The sequence below is a fragment of the Urocampus carinirostris genome, chromosome 10, assembly GCF_059441175.1.
Source record: "Urocampus carinirostris isolate Australia breed hairy pipefish chromosome 10, RoL_Ucar_1.0, whole genome shotgun sequence".
Taxonomy (NCBI): Eukaryota; Metazoa; Chordata; class Actinopteri; order Syngnathiformes; family Syngnathidae; genus Urocampus; species Urocampus carinirostris.
The window spans coordinates 28808407-28827056 of record NC_142358.1 but is presented as its reverse complement, the minus strand read 5'-3'; the positions used below and the strand labels follow the sequence as shown (position 1 = coordinate 28827056).

Here is an 18650-nt window from a genome sequence, read left to right as displayed (position 1 = left end):
GTAAACAAAGGATTGTGAAGATCCGGTTCCGGAATACAAGGTCAAGGCTGGCGTTTCTCTGGGATTCAATCGGGTGAAAAGTACCTTTCCGACGTTGTCCTCCGGATTTGTTCGTCCAGATATGACACCAAAAGAAAGGGAACGCAACAGGGAACTACAGGACGAACTTAAGCACCGTCGGGACGAAGGTGAAGTAAACATTATTATACGGGACGGGAAAATTATTGTCAAGCCGGGAAATGCCTAGGGTCGCCTTCGCCTTTATTGAACAGTCCCTCAATTTATCTCATTAATGCTCAATGTTTGACTTCTAAGGCAGATGACTTGGTCTCTTACATCAATTTCTACACCCCTGATATTTTGGCAATTACATAAACTTGGTACTCCGCTGGTGACACAGGGCCAACGATAGCGAAATATCAAATCATTAGAACTGACCGAAAAAATGCTCAACATGGAGGAATTTTGCTTATGATTTCTCATGGTATATCTGTTTTTATATCTCTAATTAATTATAATAAAAGCATTTTTTGAAATTCAAATTTCAAAAAACTGATTCATACATAAAAGTTACTCGTTTTTTTATTCTAAACATTTTTAAAGCCTTAAAAACAGCGTATTTTTGTGTTTGCCCTCCTACCAGATTTAAAAATATATAAGTCCCTCCCTCTTCTTTTTCCATTTACAAGCATTTTCAAAAAATCTCCAGGGAGCCACTAGGGTGGCAGTAAGGAGTTCCATGAGAATCGCAGGTTGTTTAACTTCGCTTTGGTTCGACCATGACTCGATTGGGATAAATGCGCTATGAAAATAGGGTTCATGTGTCATAGGGCCACTGAACCGTATGTACTCTGCAGGTAATCTATCACGGCCGAAGTACTACATAAAGAATTAAAAACTTTTCTCTCGGGCTGTGAGGTAACCCTCTCCAGCATATAGATGAGATGATTGTGGAAGCATGTAAATGGAGTTCCCTGCTGCACAGATATGTCCACCCAGTCCCATATGCACTCCAGAGGTGTGTCTTCGTATCCGGCAAACAGGGCCGGGTTAGCGAGCAACCCTCGCGCTGCCATCACACCTAAAACAAATCCACGGGAAGTTATTTCCAATAGGAGATTCCGATTTGTGGGAGGGGTAGCTACTCACCGTCAACACCCGTGAGTTGGTGAATGGACTCCACATCCCGCGGGTACTTGATGTCCCCGTTGGCAATAACCGGGATGGACAAGCTGTCTTTTATAGTCTTTATTGCGTCGTAGTGGACGGGCTGGTGGCGCTCCTCTGAAGTACGACCGTGGACCGTTATCCAGGATACACCCGCTGACTCGGCCTTCTGGCACAGATCAACCGTCTTCCTTAAGTCTTTGTGAATTCTAAAGAGTACGTAAATCAATTATTTGTTTAGTCAAGTCTGAAAAAAAAACCTTTTTCTTTATTACCAAATTTCCCGGACAATAGGCGCACCCCAAAAAAAAAAAAAATCAAATTGGCCAGAAATTAGAAAGTGCGTTTGTGAGGAATTTTCTAGCTTTAATTTTGAAAATTGTTAGGATTGAAACGAATAATTTCTTACTGCAGACAGTAAACAAATTTGCCACAAGGTGTTGCTGGTACTCCACCAGAAATATTTTTTTTCTGAATAATGTTAGAATTTCCAACACTGATAAAATTAAATTATGTAATTACTGGAGTTCTTTTGAGTTCTGATATGAATTACTAATCCCAAGAAAATTGAATCAATGAACCAGGCCGATTGAAATAAAACACACAATTTATTAACACAGAGAATTAATAATAGGGGGGAGAAAGGGAGGGGAAGCGCCAGAGATTTTGAAAGTTTTCGACCACTAAAGGTTTACCGATATAATGTTTGTCGATTCGGGTGGGGGGGGAGGGGGGGGATTCCCTTGTACAGAAAAAAAGACGCTCATTCCCAAGAACCAGCAAACTTAAATTTGAAACCGTCCTCTTACTTGGTGTTGCAGAGATATTTGGTCTCATGCTCCGGTTGGTCGCCACGTGTGGCCCAAATCTTGAACTTAAGGCTGCAGTGCAGGCCTGCACGACCGCGCGCCATGCGGAGTAGTAGGAAAATGAATTAAATATCGATCAGTTCCTCTTTATGTGGACCAGAGACGCTTGACCAGATCATGCCTCTATAGGCGTAGTCTTAGATATCTGATCATGCCTCTATGAGCGTGGTCTTAGATATCTGATACTCAAAGTATCGGGTCATTGAAGTTGCTAAACTTGTTAGAAAGCCAAAGAAGTGAGAAATTTGCGTAATGTTTTGTACTTGAGAATTCCCCTCCAATCTACATAATTACGTACAGTGAGAACATTATTTTATCAATACATAGCCTTGTAATTACGTTCAAACTTCATGTTATCAGATTTCATTATGGTACATGGTGAATTGGTAATTTTGCAAAATGTCTAAAAGGGGACGCCGTCGTTCCATCCATTCCAAAGTTCTGAGTTACTTGGAAGTTAATCTTTGCTGGGCTTATTTGCTCGACCGTCTTATAACCTGGTGTATCTTATATACTGCATTTTGTAGTATATAAGATTGGAAAAATAAAGTATTTAAATGTGTGCATTACTACAAAAGAATATACAGCATGGGTCGGGAACCTACGGCTTGTGACCTTAATATGGCACTTTTCATGATTACAATTGGCTCGGAGATAAAGTTCTATTCATACAAATTTCTTATTTAGCGTTCCAATTCTGATTAGAGCAGTCTTGAGTTTGGTGCTATACGCCGCTAAGTAATTCTTTTTATGGAAGTTCATTAATCAATGTATGTTCACTGTTGAGACTTTTTATAATGAAAAGCCACAGAACCAATGGTTAACACTCAAGAACGCCAGCCAAGCACACAAAGCAATTAGATTTGGTGATCAGTAGGAGTGGTCGGAGCTATGTACACAGCACCGTCTGCACTGAAGGTAAATATGCCAGTATCCTTGTTTGCAGTACTCAGATATTTTTCTAAAATAACTCCGCTTACACCTTGTTTTAAACGATTTTTTATGAAAAAAATTAAGGTCAAAATGAGCCGTAAAAATCTTATCTCAACAAAGCCAGATCCATTAACCATTGCAGTACAACTAGTTGGAAACCACTAAATTAATGGCGGTTGTTCCTTAATCATCATGGAGGCCTGGCTGGGCAGCTGAGTGGTTAGTGCGTTCGCGGCACAATTCTGATGTCATGGGATCGAATCCAGCTTCCAGCCTTCCTGTGCGGGATTTGAATGTACCCCCAGAGCTTGCATGGGCTTCCTCTGGGCAGTACAGTTTCCTCCCACATTCCCCAAAACATGCATACCAGGTTAATTAGCCGGTATAAATTGTGTAAGGTGTGAATGAGAAAGTGAGTTGTCTGTCTCTGTGTTCCCTGCGACTGGCAGTCAACCAGTTTCTGGTGTCTCCTGCCCACTGCCCGAGGACAGCTGAGATGGGCTCCAGCACCCCTGCAACTCTACTGAGGATGCGGTGCAGATAATGGATGGATGGAGATCTGGCTAAATCCAATAATCCACAATCCTGCTCTCAACATTGCTTTCTAAAAGTTATAGGAGAAGCCATTCAAAACACGGAAGAGTCGTCTGCCTCGTCATGCTTTTTTTGCATTTGTTTAATACTTCAGGACAACTCTCAGCTTTCTCCATTCCCTAACATTCGGTTCTAGCATCATGAGTAAAAGTAGTATAATGAAGACACAAAATCTAATGCCGTCTTGCACGTCACCTGTGTTATTGTTTAGCTTTGAGCGTTTTCCCTGCTGTAACCTAGGTTTGATTCCTGGTGCACACAGTGACTTACAATTTAGTAAGCAACATTTTTGATGGCTGGAATAAATATGGAAGCTCTTACTGTAGTTTTAATTTGATACGCCTTATAAGCCAGATACCCTTTTACATGAAATATATTTGACAGGAGACTATTTTTGAGGGGATGCGCCTTATAATCCGGTGTGCGGAAAATACATTACCTAATTTTAATGGATGTTGTGTAGTTTGGATCGTCCACTTGGTTCCTGACGTGTCTGACCATGTCTTTAACCAGTTCTGGTTTGTTGATAAGGCACGCTCCGTATCCTGCAGACATGGCCCACCTGAAAACAAAGACATGAAACAATTGAAGGATATTATTGTGACTATACAAGAGAGGGACCAACATAGCGACAAACACAACATTTCTAATGCTGGATTTACACTCAGAGGTTCTTTAATATATATATATATATATATATATATATATATATATATATATGTATATAAACGACCATTCGACTTACGCAAAACAGTAGATACAAACATTTTTTTCGGGATGTCAAAAAATATCAGGGCATTGCTGTAAGTGCTTCTTTCCGCCGCTACCGGTGTGTGTTGTCGCTGTGAGAGGTCTCCCAGCATCCACACCGAAGAAGAAATACGGTTCCTTTTCCAAGTTTGTGTGTAAAAATTATATACCGTCTATACCAGGCGTGGCGAACAAGTTTGACACAAAGAGATGAAATTTTTAACTGTGAGAGTCAAAGAGCCACACAAGCACCGGCATTAGACGTAACTTACGCAGATGATTGGCAGTCAGTTGTGTGTCCGGAGCAGCATAAAAACAACAAATCTGCCAAATTAATTTATGTTTTTTATTTTATGAAATGTTTATATTTTAGTACAATACAGGTTACTTATACAAGCCTTAAACATATTTTTATAAACCTTAAACATGCAAAATATAGTACTGAAGCAACTTACGAACAAATTCAACTTACGAACGATCGTTCATAAGTAGGGCAGCGTCTGTACATACATATGAATAAAATTATTTTAGAGATAGATTGGAAATAGGTTTTGTATATGACGCTGACAGAATACTATAGTAGTCAATACTGTGTCTTGACCCGTGAGGCTGCATAAGACATACTACCACAAACATGTTTTCTTTTCACCTTAAAATTGTATTACATAACTATTTCTGTTTCTTTGTGGGAATACGACCCTCCCATAAAAACCTTAAAGGAGTTAAAGTGCACCTTTGGGGACATCCACAGTTCAAGTCAACACCATCTGAGAAAGGTGCAACTGCACGTGTTGCGTCTACCAGAGTCTGAGCATCGTGAGCAGCAAATTGCACAATCAGTGGTCTGTCAGCTATTGACGGAAAAAAGTGAAATATAAAACATTAAACGGTTTGCAGTCATCTGCAGTGTGCCACATTACTTGAGATACTCACCCTCGTTGGTGGTGAATTCGCTATCTCTAGCTTTGATAGATCGTACAAAGTCAGACGCAACGATCATTGGAGTGAAGCAGATGTCACAGTTGTATTTCCTTACTAATGATCTGAACGCCAGTCTGTGGAGAAATGAGAGCACAGTTGAAAGCAATTCGGCTTTTGAGTCACTGAAGAGCCACTGGATGGATAAAGCTTTGATGAAAGAAATACAGTACCGTAAATTCCGGACTATAAGCCGCTACTTTTCCCCCCAACTTTCAACCCTGCGGCTTATTTAGTGATGCGGCCAATTTATGTAATTTTTCTAACGCTCGAGTACAAAAGGTAAGATTTAGACTGCAACTTATTAGCTTGTGCACAAATTAAATTAGCGTAGACAAATCCTCATCATGCAAATTGCAAAAAAAGGCACATGACGCTACTTTCAAGCTGAACGTAATCGGGCAGTCCGATAAAGAAAGAGCTACCGCACGTAAACTTTACTTTGCGAGCGTGATGCTAGCGTGTTTTTGAATAAGGGAGCATGGGATGACGTCCACATGACAATGTCTCTTTTCCATACTGAAGGAAAACCATTTTGATTTGTACCGTGCCTATTAAAAGTACGGTATGTTTATTAACAGAGCTGTTTACTGTGTTGAGAGCGTGTTGCTAGTAGCGTTTTGCTACCCTTCACAGGCACGGTTTAGGATAGAAGTTATAATATTATTAAAGCTTTGAAAATTCTCTCGGTGTACAGTCTTTCTTTGTAAATATGTGTAACCAAGTATAATTTGAATTTGCAACTGTATATTTTTGTAATGTATTTATTTTGAAACTTATTCTGATATGTTTTGTACAAGCAAATGAGAAAGAAGGGGCGGAGCAAACGCGGACTGATGGGAAGTGGAGTAAAGGTGAGACGTGTTTGTGGACGCGGCCGACAATAGTGGATATATATTTTTCCCACCCTTACCTTTGGAAATATACACTTTTTTTCTTGGATTACTTTCAACGGGCACCCAAACTATGCAGATCTGCATTAACTTTTAAGTACCGGTATCATTTTCCGTTCAGTTTGTGTTTTTTGGACTTTGTCGAGTATGGGTTAATTTTGTGTTTGAATTGCGTTTTCTCAACGTGGCCACATGCGGCTAATATACAGGTGCGGCTTGTGTATGTACAAAATCGGTTTTCCTCCCGAAATGTGGTGGGGGCGGCTTATAATTAGTCCGCTCTATAGTCCGGAATTTACAGTAATTGATGGTTTTAAAAATAAAATAAACCTTATAAAATATAAACCCACAAGTTTTTCATTTTACAGTGTGGAATAATGGTTCAGTCCGCAGCATTTTTCCCGTTATATGACCTCAAACAACAAATTATTTCACACTCCCAAAAACTCTGGTGTCTGTGTATGACGGGTTACAGCTGTAAAATGGCTATTCAATATTAGTTGACCTCCAATAAAATTTCGGTCTGCTATTGGTTTGAGTCACAGCATCATGCTATTGGCTGAATTACCTGCAGCTAGTTGAAAATGCAGCAGCGAGACTTTTGACTAAGACAAAAAACTTATATCACTCTTGTATTAGCTCCTTGCACTGGCTCCCCGTCCGCTTACGATGTGGCTTTAAGGTTTTCTTACTAACATACAAAGGTTCGCATGGACTTGCTCCCTCTTATTTCTCAAAATTGATTTCTCCCTATGTTCCTGCACATAACCTTTGCTCAGAAAATGCTGATCTACTAGTTACTCCGAGAGCCAAGGAGAAATCTGCTGGCTAGAGAGCGCTCTCCATCCAAACTCCGGTGGTGTATAAATGCTCTCCCTCTGGAGATAAGATCTGCAACCTCAGTGTAAGTTTTTGTAATCAAGACTTCAGACACTTCTATTCTCTTTGATTGATGCCCACCTCATACTTTTCTTTTCGTCCTTTTTTTGCTGCCTGGCTAGTGGTGAAATGAGAGAGGAGGTATTGAGATATGTCAGCGGACCAGCATCTGGACCTGACGCATGTCAACATGTGCATCGACCAGCCAGCAGCGATGGGAAGCTGCGTCGTTGTTGTAAAGGACTTTATGGACAGTTTCACATATTACCTGTTTTTCCTATTGATGTTCCCTATGTTTTGCGTATTGTTACCCAGTGCAAAATTTATTGAAGCCTCGTGAGGCCCCCTCTCGAGGTTTCTTATTTTCCTCATGTTTAATTTTGAGTTTTCCTTGCCAACATGTTGGTTTCAGATCAGGGGATGGTCAAGTCAAGTCAACTTTATCTATATAGCGCTTAATCACAAAAATGTCTAAAAGGACTGCACAGGATTACGATGACACAATTACCTGATCTTAAACCAACAAACATGCGGGCAAGGAACAACTCAAAACCTCAGCATGAGGAAAAAGAGAAACCTTGAGACCAGGGTGAATTACATTTAGCATTACAGTAGACAAACATAGTAAACACTAGGTAACATGTTGAAAATTTGTCCGGAAAGTGCATGACAGCAGCGACGCCCCCAGCCTGTAAACTAGTCCAGAAAGTCTATGACGATCACGACGCAGCTTCCACACTCTGCCAGCTGGTCCATGAAGGCGTTCACATGCTTCAGGTCAAACGCTGGTGGATGGTGTCATTGTGGTCTGTACAGACCTTTGAGACATTTGTGATTTAGGGGGATATAGACATGAATGTGACTTGACATAATCTTCACAATTCATTTCTCTTTCTTTATTCAGTTCAAAACTGTGTGTGCTTTGTAAAGATTCCACCGTATTTTTGGGCTGGATTAATTCACTGTGGGTGAAAGGCTCGCAGTGATGATAAAGGGGGAAGCAAAGTTGTGCTCACCATGCAAAACAAAGCTTGCGATTATACAGATATACGAAGAAAACAACCGAATCGCTACCTATTCTAAAATGCATGTCGTTACCAATAAAAAGAGGAGCAATTGTCTGAGCTTGACAGGTATATATATTTGCATCAAACATCGCATTTCTTTCGAGTACCAAAAGACCAAACTTACTTTGAATAACGAACCATCGGCGCACAAATCTTAACCACATTTCCTTTTTCGAACATCCCAGTGAGTTTGTTGTGGCTTGTCGTCTTCATCTTTAAGTAACAGTAGCCTTAGCACGTGCTAGCATAACAAAATACCGTTCAATACCTTTTCGGTCGCAGTCACTAGCTAAGCGTCTTGTCGCTTACTTCTTTAAAATTGCTTGAAAATAAAACAAAATTCTGACATTATCATAAAGTTAATAAAGCTAAAGAAACAAGGAATGTTTTAGCCTAGCATACATGTGGACGTAGCGTACCATGCTGAAAAATGAGGGCGTGGCGTTCGAAACGTGTGGGCGTGGCACTAGAACAATGAAATTAAATCGTGAAACAAGACATGTTAATAAAAGAGTCGAACAAAATATAAACATGAACCATTGTTTGTATGACTATGCAGATGTTACACAATTGTTTTAGTAAATAATAACAATAACACCTAAATAGACAGTGTGTATTATTTAAATTATGCATCCATCCATCCAACCATTAACCACAGCACTTATCTTCACTAGGGTCGCGGGGGTTTTCGAGCCGATTCCAGCCATTGTGCAGTGGGCAGGGGACACCCTGAACTGGTTGCAAGCCAGTTGCAGGTCAACTCACTTATACATTCACACCAAGAGACAATTTGGATTGGCCAATTAACCTGACATGCATGTTTTTTTGGAATGTAGGAGGAAACCGGTGTGCCCGGAGGAAAACCTTGCATGGGGAGAACATGCAAACTGCACAGAAGGGCTGGTAGCTGACCAAAGAACTGTGTCGCGGACGTGCTAACCACTCAGCCGCTGTGCCACCCTGATTATATAATTCATTCTATTATTTATTATACCTAGTGGTAAAATAACTGTATTCATTACAAAACTTGAACTTAAAACATTAAAAAAGATACATACACTATCAAATGTAAAACATTTTTGTAAATACTCATAGTTGGAGACATTTGTATTAATTTGAAATAACATGAGGCTTACCCAGAGGGAGCTGACATATTTGCCATCTAGACCTAAAAACCAAAACTTTATTTTCCTTTTTTTAAATTATTTTTTCTCCCATTGTTATCTTTTGTATGTCGTTTTCTTTTACAATCTTATCCCCTTTTTATTTTAATTTCATTTCATTTTTTTCTATCTCCCCTCTTTACTGGAATTATAGGTGTCTGTATGATATTCATAGGTGGGAGGAGGTTGCTGCATGTTTGTTACAGTGAGCTGTTCTGAAACAACACCACTCATAGTGATAAAGATCAGCGTGTTAAATTATATTTCATATCATCTTTTTAAATGCATGTTAAAATATTCTCAATTTTTATTAAATAGTTTTGCTCATTTTAAATATTGATCTTTTTCTACTTTCATAAATTTTGAAAAGGAACTAAGAACAATTGATATGAGGCGTATGCAATTTTAGATGCTCATTATATTTGTATATTATATTTGTGTAATTTTTATATTTAAGCACAGCTTTTTTTCTCATCAGCGCTTTTTCCTTTCAGTTTTCTCAATAGTTAATCAAAGTTGTGGATTCAGAATTCAATGTACACCTGTATTTCATGAACAGAGGGGAAAACAAAAATCAATCCAAAATATACGAGCCGTCACTTGGATTTTAATATTCAAATTGGAAGAAAAAAACAAGCTATGTACACAAGTTTTCTCATGAAAACATTTCCACTGTGAAAAAACAAAAACAAATTTACAACACAAAAACGTTGTAGTGCATTAACAATAGAAATGGAGTTTGTTTTACAGTACAAATGAGGAAAAAAGTTGTTTTTCCATTTATAGGTGGACCTGAGCGAAATCCTAAAAAGGATAATGTAGTCAGGAACGACACAGCACCACAAAGCTAAACTTCACCCATAAATAAAAACAAATATTTGGAGAATTAGGTCACTAATATGTAATGAGGAAAGCATTTGAGTCATGCCAGCATTTGTTCTCCGAAAACTGAAGAGAGCACGTCCTGGTCAGACTCCACGACGTTGTGTTATCAATAATGATAAACTCTGATCTGGTCCTTGTCATCCAAGCCCACCTGGACCAGCTTGGTCTGGGAGGGGGAAGCTTGGTAGCGTGTGAACAGAGGTCTGGCCAAGACAGTCAAGGATAAATAAATTACCACAACATGGGTGTCGGGACGAGGTGGTTGCTGAGATATGGGGAAAATGAGAGAAAGAAAGAGTTAAAGGTATCCCCAAAAAGATTTTTCCTCAATTAGATGCAGAACGTGTGGTGTAGCTTCAAACATTTATGTTGCAAAATATTCCACCGCTGGGATGCTCGAGATATTTAGTCTCAAAGTTGATCTGTCTGGCTTATTTCATGAATAGCTGTGACTTCATTGAAGAAACACAAGAATCCCATTAACACAACATGTGAGGTGAGCTCCGATACAGACAGCGATTGTAGTGAATGACGATTGCATACCGTTCATTTCTGCTTGCGATCGTGGCTTTTAATTTGTGCTTTGCGTGTTGCGGTTGCTATAATTTCATCTGTCTAGCTCCCCTGAGCTGCCGAGAGCTCTCCTGATTTGTTTTGGCTCACGGTTGGCGCTTATTGGCTCTCCAATGTGTGTTGTTTGGCCGGCTAGCCTAGCATTAATGCCGGTTTTGCTGTCTCCCTTGGTCTGTACCCGACTGGCTTCACGTTTCAGGGTTCCTACAGCTTAGGGTAAGTTAAATTCAAGACTTTGTAAAGACTTTTTTTTAATGGCTTTTGAAATTAAATTTATGACCAACTCAACAACACAACTTAAAGAAAGAAAACAAAAAACACCAAATGAATTAGAGGCAATTTTAAACAAATGTTTATTTTATTTTTAAACCACATTTTGGTCCAACTTTCCATCCGAACAACAAAGTTCAAAAAATGGAAATCAATTATTTAAAAGGATGTTTGCGGCACATAATGTATCCTCAGTGAAAACTGGCAGATAACTACTTCCGTATTTTCACGACTATAAGGCGCACCTAAAAGCCTTTATTTTTTTCAAAACCTGACCATGCGCCTTATAATACAGTGCGCCTACTATATGGATCAATATTAAGCCACAAGGTCTTGCAACTAAGGCAAGCAGCCGTCGACTAGATTTACCCCCGTAGGCAAAGTAGTTTGCCGTGTATGCTGGGATATGTATACCGGCGTTTCATTTCCTAGCCAATGTGTCAATCATCATTTGAATCGGTCACTATTGGCGAAAGTTATTCGGAAGTAAAGGAAGCGGGTCCTTTTTAGCATTTACAGGCTCACATAGGCAAAAGCGTGGCAAAACAAAGCCTGCAATTGGCCGAAAAAGATGAATGTGAATCACACATTAGGTTGCTTCACTAATCTGTATTTGGAAACAGGAATTATGGGGCTAAACAGACAGCTGGCAACAAGCAACATCCATTTTATTTGCGTGTTTTGGAGTGTGTAAATATTTACATGGTTGTATTTACTACACTCACGGATGTAAGAGGACCATGGTTGCATATTATTATTGAACGTGATGGCTGCAAGACGACTTTGGTAAGCTACCATGGCTTTATAATTCTTCCAGTATCTCGTTTCAGACTGATCTTGATGTTTCTGTGATGAGTCCATTTTTAAATTAAATTCAATTCAAAGTGTTTATTGTCATATGCACAGTAAAGAACCACGTTTCCCTGCACAATGAAATTCTTACTCTGCTTTCCAAACAAAAAAGAAAATAGAAACTAAGAAATTGATCTATCCCAAGAGTTTAACCTTCCTAATGATATGTGGAATGACGCATTTGAGTGATTGGTGACATCGTACAGACACCGTGTCCGTACGTGTCTGAGACCCTTACCTCAAGAAGACGTCCTTACCGACAGACAGAATGTAACTATGTGAGAGAGTGAAGCAGCGATAACTGAAGCGCCAAGTAGCGAAGGGTTTCACAAGATGGAATTTATGCCAAAACCTTGTACAATTTCCTCATATTTTGTATGTTAAAGAATTTGGGATTACCTTTAAAAAGAGAGAAAAGATATTCATTGTTGATGAATATGTGATGAAAGGATACATGCTGCTGTCTTTCCTTCGCATCTCGAGCCACCTCTTGTTGCTGTCAATCAGCTGCTGCAGTCGGCGGCTATCCATTATTACTGACTTATGGACGTTCAGGCTAAGGGGGAAACAGATAAAAGCTTATCATTATGACTGAATGAAGCAAACTCGACAAATTTGGGACATCCCCTAGTGTTGCCCTTAGGATTTCTTGAGACCCCAGTTGATAGACAGGCTAGGCATGCCAGGTTACAGTTTATATATTGCTCTCTTGCTTTGCCACTCCAATGATGGCTGAGATGTAGGTTCATTTACAGACACCAACCTCACCGCACGTCTCTATTTGAAATACTACAAGATAGAAGCCACATTTTTTCAGGGATAGGGTGTGATTGTGAAAATCTGTTTTATGAATGAAATTCATACCTCATATATTAAAATGACATGAAATGAATATGACATTCATCTAATGTCAAGTACCTGGGCTTCTGACTTCCTCATACATCGCCAACATTTTGCATCCACCCTTAAAAGGTGTTTGGCATCTTTGGACACCTTGTTTCCATGAATATAACTGTATAAAATTGAGACCCTTTTCTTTTAGATACGTTTGGATAATAAGGAAGAAATGATACAGCAATGGTATCAGGAATAGAGTGGCTACCGGTTGTTGTTTCGTCCGCCCTATTTGCTTTGCGCTCTGTCGGAACTATTAATCGCATTACATCCGAACCTAGATGGTGACAGTAAGAGCGCCGAATCCTAACCAGCAGGCCACTAGGAACATACAGTGAATAAAATAAGTATTTGAACACTCTGCTATTTTGCTATTTCTCCCACTTAGAAATCATGGAGGGGTCTGAAATTTTCATTGTAGGTGCATGTCCACTGTGAGAGAGATAAACTAAAAAGAAAAATCCAGAAATCACAATGCATGATTTTTTTGATGATTTATTTGTGTGATATAGCTGCAAATAAGCATTTGAACACCTGAGAAAATGAATGTTAATATCTGGTACAGTAACCTTTGTTCGCTATTACAGAGGTCAAACATTTCCTGTAGCCTTTCACCAGGTTTGGACACACTGCAGGAGAGATCTTGGCCCACTCCTCTACACAGAACTTCTCTAGATCAGTGATTTTCAACTAGTGTGCCGGCAGAGATCGTCAGGTGTGCCGTGAGAAATTATCCAATGTCTCTTTTAAAAATTTAAAATTTTCTAAAACATTTATGAATCATTTTCTAAAAATATTATTTCATTGTCAAGTGTCTGTGCTGTAAAAACATTATAAATTATATTGTAATTAAAAATCCTGTTCAGTGTCATTTTATAACATTTTTGGTTAGTCGTGTGCCTCAAACTTTTTCAAATCTGAAAAACATGCTCAAAGTAAGCATTAGAAATTACAAACGTTAAATACGTGTGACTATATATTTATTAAAATCTTTTCAGGATGACCAAATTACTTCCCACAATGCATTTCCTTAAATATTAAGGTATCTAAAATCTGTAATCTTCATTTTGAATTTATTTAAGAACCTTAAGAACCATTGCTCTACCACAAAAAAAACAGCCTTCTTACCTGGAAGGCATATAGGATGCTGGTGATGTAAATTTCCTCAGAGTGCTGGAGTTGAGTGCAGCTGCCTCTGAGGAAAAACATTAAAAACAAACAACTGAATAAAAATGATACGGTGATGAAAACAGCGCCAGTTACCAGCCCTGCAATCACATACCGGGAAAGGTCTCTCTCCATCGACGCAGAGTGACATTCTCAGTAGTCGTCAGTCCACTCCCGATGGCACCATCCGGGTATGATGGCAGTCCATAGGCGCCACGGAGTGTCGATGTCCAAACCGGACTAGATTGGCAGGAGCTCAAACCCGAGCCGGGTGAAACTCCTGTGGCGGGAGTGGTGGAATGAGACAGCCTTGTGGGGAAAGCCGGGAGAGATGCCCTGCTCCGCTGGTGGGCCAATGATCCGAGAGCTCCCAAAACGTTGTTGAGCTGCTCTTCTTGGTCAATAGAGCTGCTGAGGTCAGAATCTGTCACATCGAATGTGACCTTTCTCTCTGCAGGTAAGAACGACACATCTGGATGGATGGGCTATGAAGCGAAGGAAGGAAAAAGGATAGACTGAATAAGTGCACACAGTAAGGAAATTCCCTTGATTAGGATTATATATAGTGTATTAATCCCTCACATGTCTAGGGCTGCAACAAACGAGTGTTTCAATATCTGATTACCGTATTTTCTGGACTATATAGTGTGATGCTGACATAAAACCAAATGCCTTTTTATAAGTCATCAGTATCCTTAATAGTCTAGGTGATAGGATTCGGAGCGCTTTCCACCGCGTTCCAGGTTCAATTCTCTTTGCGTCCGATTTTGCAATTCCGATCAACAATATATTTTGACTGATCAATCAGTGCTTAAATACGGTCAATTTATTTTTGGTCCAACCGAAATCTTGTCGTAGTTTTAATTCTATGCGCCTTATAATCAGGTGCGCCTTATTGTGCGGAAAATACGGTTATCTGTCAAGTCTGTAGAATCATTTTCAAATAGTATAAATTAAAATGGGTTTTATTTTGATCTCTACACTTTGCTGGCAAAGTGAAGTCAGGATAAGGCATCTTCCAACCAAATACTGTAATTTCAGGACAATAAAGTGGACATAAAACCCCCAAATTTTCCAGAAAATCCCATGTTGCACTTTATAATCCAGTTAGCCTTGTATATCAGGAAAAGATAAAAAAAAATGAAATGAATAATTACAAAGACATGTTATTACGTACCATAACTCTTTATGAATTAATAAATTTACTTAAGTGTCACTTTTAAACTACTCCCCCAACTCGGGAAGTAGACGATGCTCAGCTTCTTCTTCTACGACGCTAATGTCAGACTCTTCGTCACCTCCGCTTGTCGCCAGTCCCTTACAACTTTCTCTCTAACTCCAAACTTTCTTACTGCTGCTTGATTATCGCTTTCTGCTGCATACTTCATATTTATAGGGTGTAATCCGCAAAATTATTTTTTGTTTAGCTCTTCTCAGTTGTTTTTATAAACTACCGTCAATGTCGAAATGATCTACCTTTGTTTCTATGCTGGAGTGCAGAGTCGGTCTTTGCATTAGTCGGCTGCCTTCCTTTTCCAGGAAGAGTTTGGTCTTTGCGATGGATGCACAATGGGAGTCGTTTAATCCACCATATCTGAACAGACAAGTATAAAACGGTGTTAGTGTTATTTATATTATTTAGGTTGTGTGATCAAAAACATTGAGAATTTAAATTTAATGTCTGATTTGGTTATATTCAGGTATATTTTCCATGGAAGTACATATTTTGAATGTCTGTAAACTGTGAAAAAAGTATACATAAATAATAAATAATAATTGCTTAAGAACAGATTACAACAAATTCTGTTACAATAAAGGCTTTACAGCAATGCTTCTCAAACTTTTTTCTGTGAATCCGCTTTTGAAATACTTTTTTGTAGCCCTGATATTAAATAAACATTAACCCCTTATCCTGACAAAGGTTATAAGGGTGCTAGAGAACAGCACATTTCAGCAGTAAGTAAAGGTATAATACCCAGGACTGATTGCCAGTAAATCACAGGGTGCTAAAAAATAGATACATTAACTCAGTGATTTTCAACCACTGTGCCGCGGCACACTAGCGTGCCGTGAGAGATCGTCAGGTGTGCCGTGAGAAATTATCCACTGTCACTTTTTAGGAATTTAAAATAAAATAAAAAAAACATTTATGAATCATTTTCTGAAAATCTTGTGTCATTGTCAAGTGTCTGTGCTGTAAAAACTGGGAGTATTATAAATTATAGTAAATTAAACATACTGTTCAGTGTCATTTTATAACATCTTTGGTTAGTGGTGAGCTGCAAAATGTTTCCAACGTAAAATACATGCCCTGGCTCAAAGAAGGTTGAAAAACACTGCATTAACTCATATTCATTAACTATGTTTAATTGTTTTCAAGCTGACGGTCCGATATTTGGTGTTCACAACAAGAATAAAGAATTTTATTTTCGTATTTTTGAACGAAAAGACGCATTTTGTAGGGGAATGGAATTGTTTTTTTGTTTTTGATAAAATAATCAAAGTCGTAAAAGGGACCAGTCTTGATTATTAATGATTTGTGACGCAATCTTTATTCAAGACCGAATAAAACATTTCTATCATGTACACCTCAGACATGGGAGGCAGATAGGGCACAGCCTAACTTGTCATCATGGAAAAGTAAGGTCAAAAACATTTCAGTACTTACTCAAGGATGTCACAGTCACTGTTATGTGCAGAAGAGGGAAGCTGTTCCTCCAAGTCGCCTACATTTAGTGATGACTCCTTCTGGACACCAGAAGGGGATGGCACCCTATTTTTGTCTTTCTTTTGTCTAGCAGCGTTTTCTGCTTCACGCATTTCCAACTCACTAACAGGACACAAGAACCCAAATACATTCTCTTTAAAATCAATTGTAGTTTATAATGCAATAAATTAAAAATATATTTATTTTTACATTCAATTCATCAATTGAATTTCATGACTACAGCTCTAGACATTTCAACGTACCTGACTCTGCGACTGAGCCGGCTGCATCGTTCATCCAGAAGCGCCACCTTGCTCTCCAGCTGCTCCTTGTCCTCCTTCACCTTTCTGATTTCCTCCCGGGCTTTGTCTCTCTCCTGCCTTGACCTTTCCTCCTCCAGCCGGGCTTCATCCCTCTCCTCTCGTGCCACACGGAGGAGGTCTCGAGCTCGACTTTGCTCTTCTTTTATCTTCTCAAGCTCTAACGTGAGCTGGTCTCTCTCCAGGGTCATTTTATGTAAGGCCTAGATATACACAAATACAACATGTATAGGTAGCGTACTTTGTTTACCTCAAAAACAACCCACCCCAGTCCGTTTGTCTAGATCCTCCTCTTCTTCCCCAAGCATCTTCCTCTTCCTCTTCAAATCTGCAGTCTAAGAGAAGGCATTGGTCTATATCGTAGCTTAATCTGCATTCTGGTTGTTTAAAGAACAAATAAAATACCTTGCTCGATAGCATCTCCTCTTCTCTCTTCAGCTCTTTCGCTCTGAGCTCCAACTGACTGATGAGATCCCGAAGTTCTGACTCCTACAGAAGGTATCAAAAGAATTGATTGGCATATCTCTAACATTGACACGTCTTTTGCATAGCAGCGAAAGAGTGAAGAAACAGTGAGATTTTTAATTTTTTTTGTGGTAAAATTTAAAGGTGCTGTATGGAATTTGGAACTTTTCTTCTCGCTAATGCCATCTTCTAGACTGGTTCATCATTGCAGCCTCTGTCAAGCTCCTTATGTCGCACGTGTATGTACGTGCAATTCTTAGACAGGCTTGAATATACTCTTTTTTTTCACTCGTTCCTTTTTGGGTGTTCGGGTTTGCGTTTGTTCTGTATTTAAAAAGAAAACATTTTATATACCTTCGCCATTTTCATGCTATACTCAAAATAAACTGCAATGAAAAGCATAAAGTCACTCTCCAACCCCCTGCTCCTCCGACATATCGTGTTCCACGGCCCAAGCAGTTTTGCCATAGGCACGGTGGAAAAGAAGGGTTCTTTGAACTCAGTTAGGCATTGTTAACACACTTAATAGCGAAAATAGTCTACTTTTAACTTTTAAAAGGATACAGTACCTCAAATGACGCATCACACCTTTAGGAGCATAATTTTTTAATTCAAAAGTGTTTTTTAGATTAAACCAAACCTGCTGTTACTCCAAATGTCCAACCGATGATACTAATGCACCATAAATAGCCAAGAAACAATCAACATTATCATCAAAGCAAAAATGACAATTGCTTTATTCGTTATTTTTTATGAATTTCATAGTTTTCATTGAAAACGTACAGACGTTGCCTTACTTACGGACAAGATAGGTTCCGGACGATCGTTCGTAAGTTGAATTTGTTCGTAAGTTGCACATAAGTATGTTTAAGGCTTTTGAAAGTAACCAGTATTGTTTTGTACTGAAAAAAAAAACATTTCATAAAATAATATGCTCTGTAAAGTTAAATTTAAGTTAAGTGTAACTTACTTTCGGAAGATAAACTTCAAGAGGTCCTCCTCCGTGTAAGAGAGTGGCCAAAAAAAAAAGCGATCCAAGCATTTTCTCAACCGCATCAAGATTTTTTATTCCACTTTTGTTTCAAAAGAAATGGCTCGCCTCTTCTTTACACTTTACACCAACCGTATTGAATGGATGCACGAGATATTAAACAATAAAAATGTCAAAGTTCTCAGCGCGCTGGAGATAGTATAGAAATAGTATAGACAGTCTAGAATGTTTAC

The 18650-nt window shown here is 39.0% G+C and overlaps 2 protein-coding genes across 2 annotated transcripts in view; both read right to left on the bottom strand.

Annotated features, from left to right (window-relative positions):
- Positions 1-564: 564 nt before the first annotated feature.
- dus4l (dihydrouridine synthase 4-like (S. cerevisiae)) lies at positions 565-8464 on the bottom strand. The gene is made up of 6 exons (XM_088345504.1): positions 8255-8464; positions 5247-5368; positions 5047-5164; positions 4003-4125; positions 1150-1376; positions 565-1081 (listed from the first exon to the last, which is right to left on the bottom strand). Exons 1-6 carry the CDS (start codon positions 8341-8343, stop codon positions 825-827), a joined length of 936 nt encoding a protein of 311 aa, XP_088201630.1. The 5' UTR covers positions 8344-8464; the 3' UTR covers positions 565-824.
- A 1416-nt stretch (positions 8465-9880) lies between these two features.
- Positions 9881-18650, bottom strand: part of LOC148358607 (uncharacterized) — a 34202-nt gene continuing 25432 nt past the window's right edge. The window contains exons 18-26 of the mRNA XM_088345737.1: positions 17367-17450; positions 17228-17296; positions 16905-17164; positions 16603-16764; positions 15411-15528; positions 14050-14419; positions 13896-13962; positions 12328-12429; positions 9881-10381 (exon numbers count right to left, since the gene is read on the bottom strand). Of these exons, the coding sequence (XP_088201863.1) occupies positions 10285-10381; positions 12328-12429; positions 13896-13962; positions 14050-14419; positions 15411-15528; positions 16603-16764; positions 16905-17164; positions 17228-17296; positions 17367-17450 (1329 nt within the window). The 3' untranslated portion in view covers positions 9881-10284. The remainder of the gene's footprint in view (positions 10382-12327; positions 12430-13895; positions 13963-14049; positions 14420-15410; positions 15529-16602; positions 16765-16904; positions 17165-17227; positions 17297-17366; positions 17451-18650) is intronic.

Excerpts from the sequence above, each read along its gene's own strand:
- dus4l (XM_088345504.1), bottom strand. The coding sequence starts at position 8,343 with ATGAAGACGACAAGCCACAACAAACTCACTGGGATGTTCGAAAAAGGA. Across the intron at positions 5,369-8,254 it reads CCGATGGTTCGTTATTCAAA|ACTGGCGTTCAGATCATTAG; the intron begins GTAAGTTTGGTC and ends ATTTCTCCACAG. Across the intron at positions 4,126-5,046 it reads AACTGTGGATGTCCCCAAAG|GTGGGCCATGTCTGCAGGAT; the intron begins GTGCACTTTAAC and ends CTTTGTTTTCAG.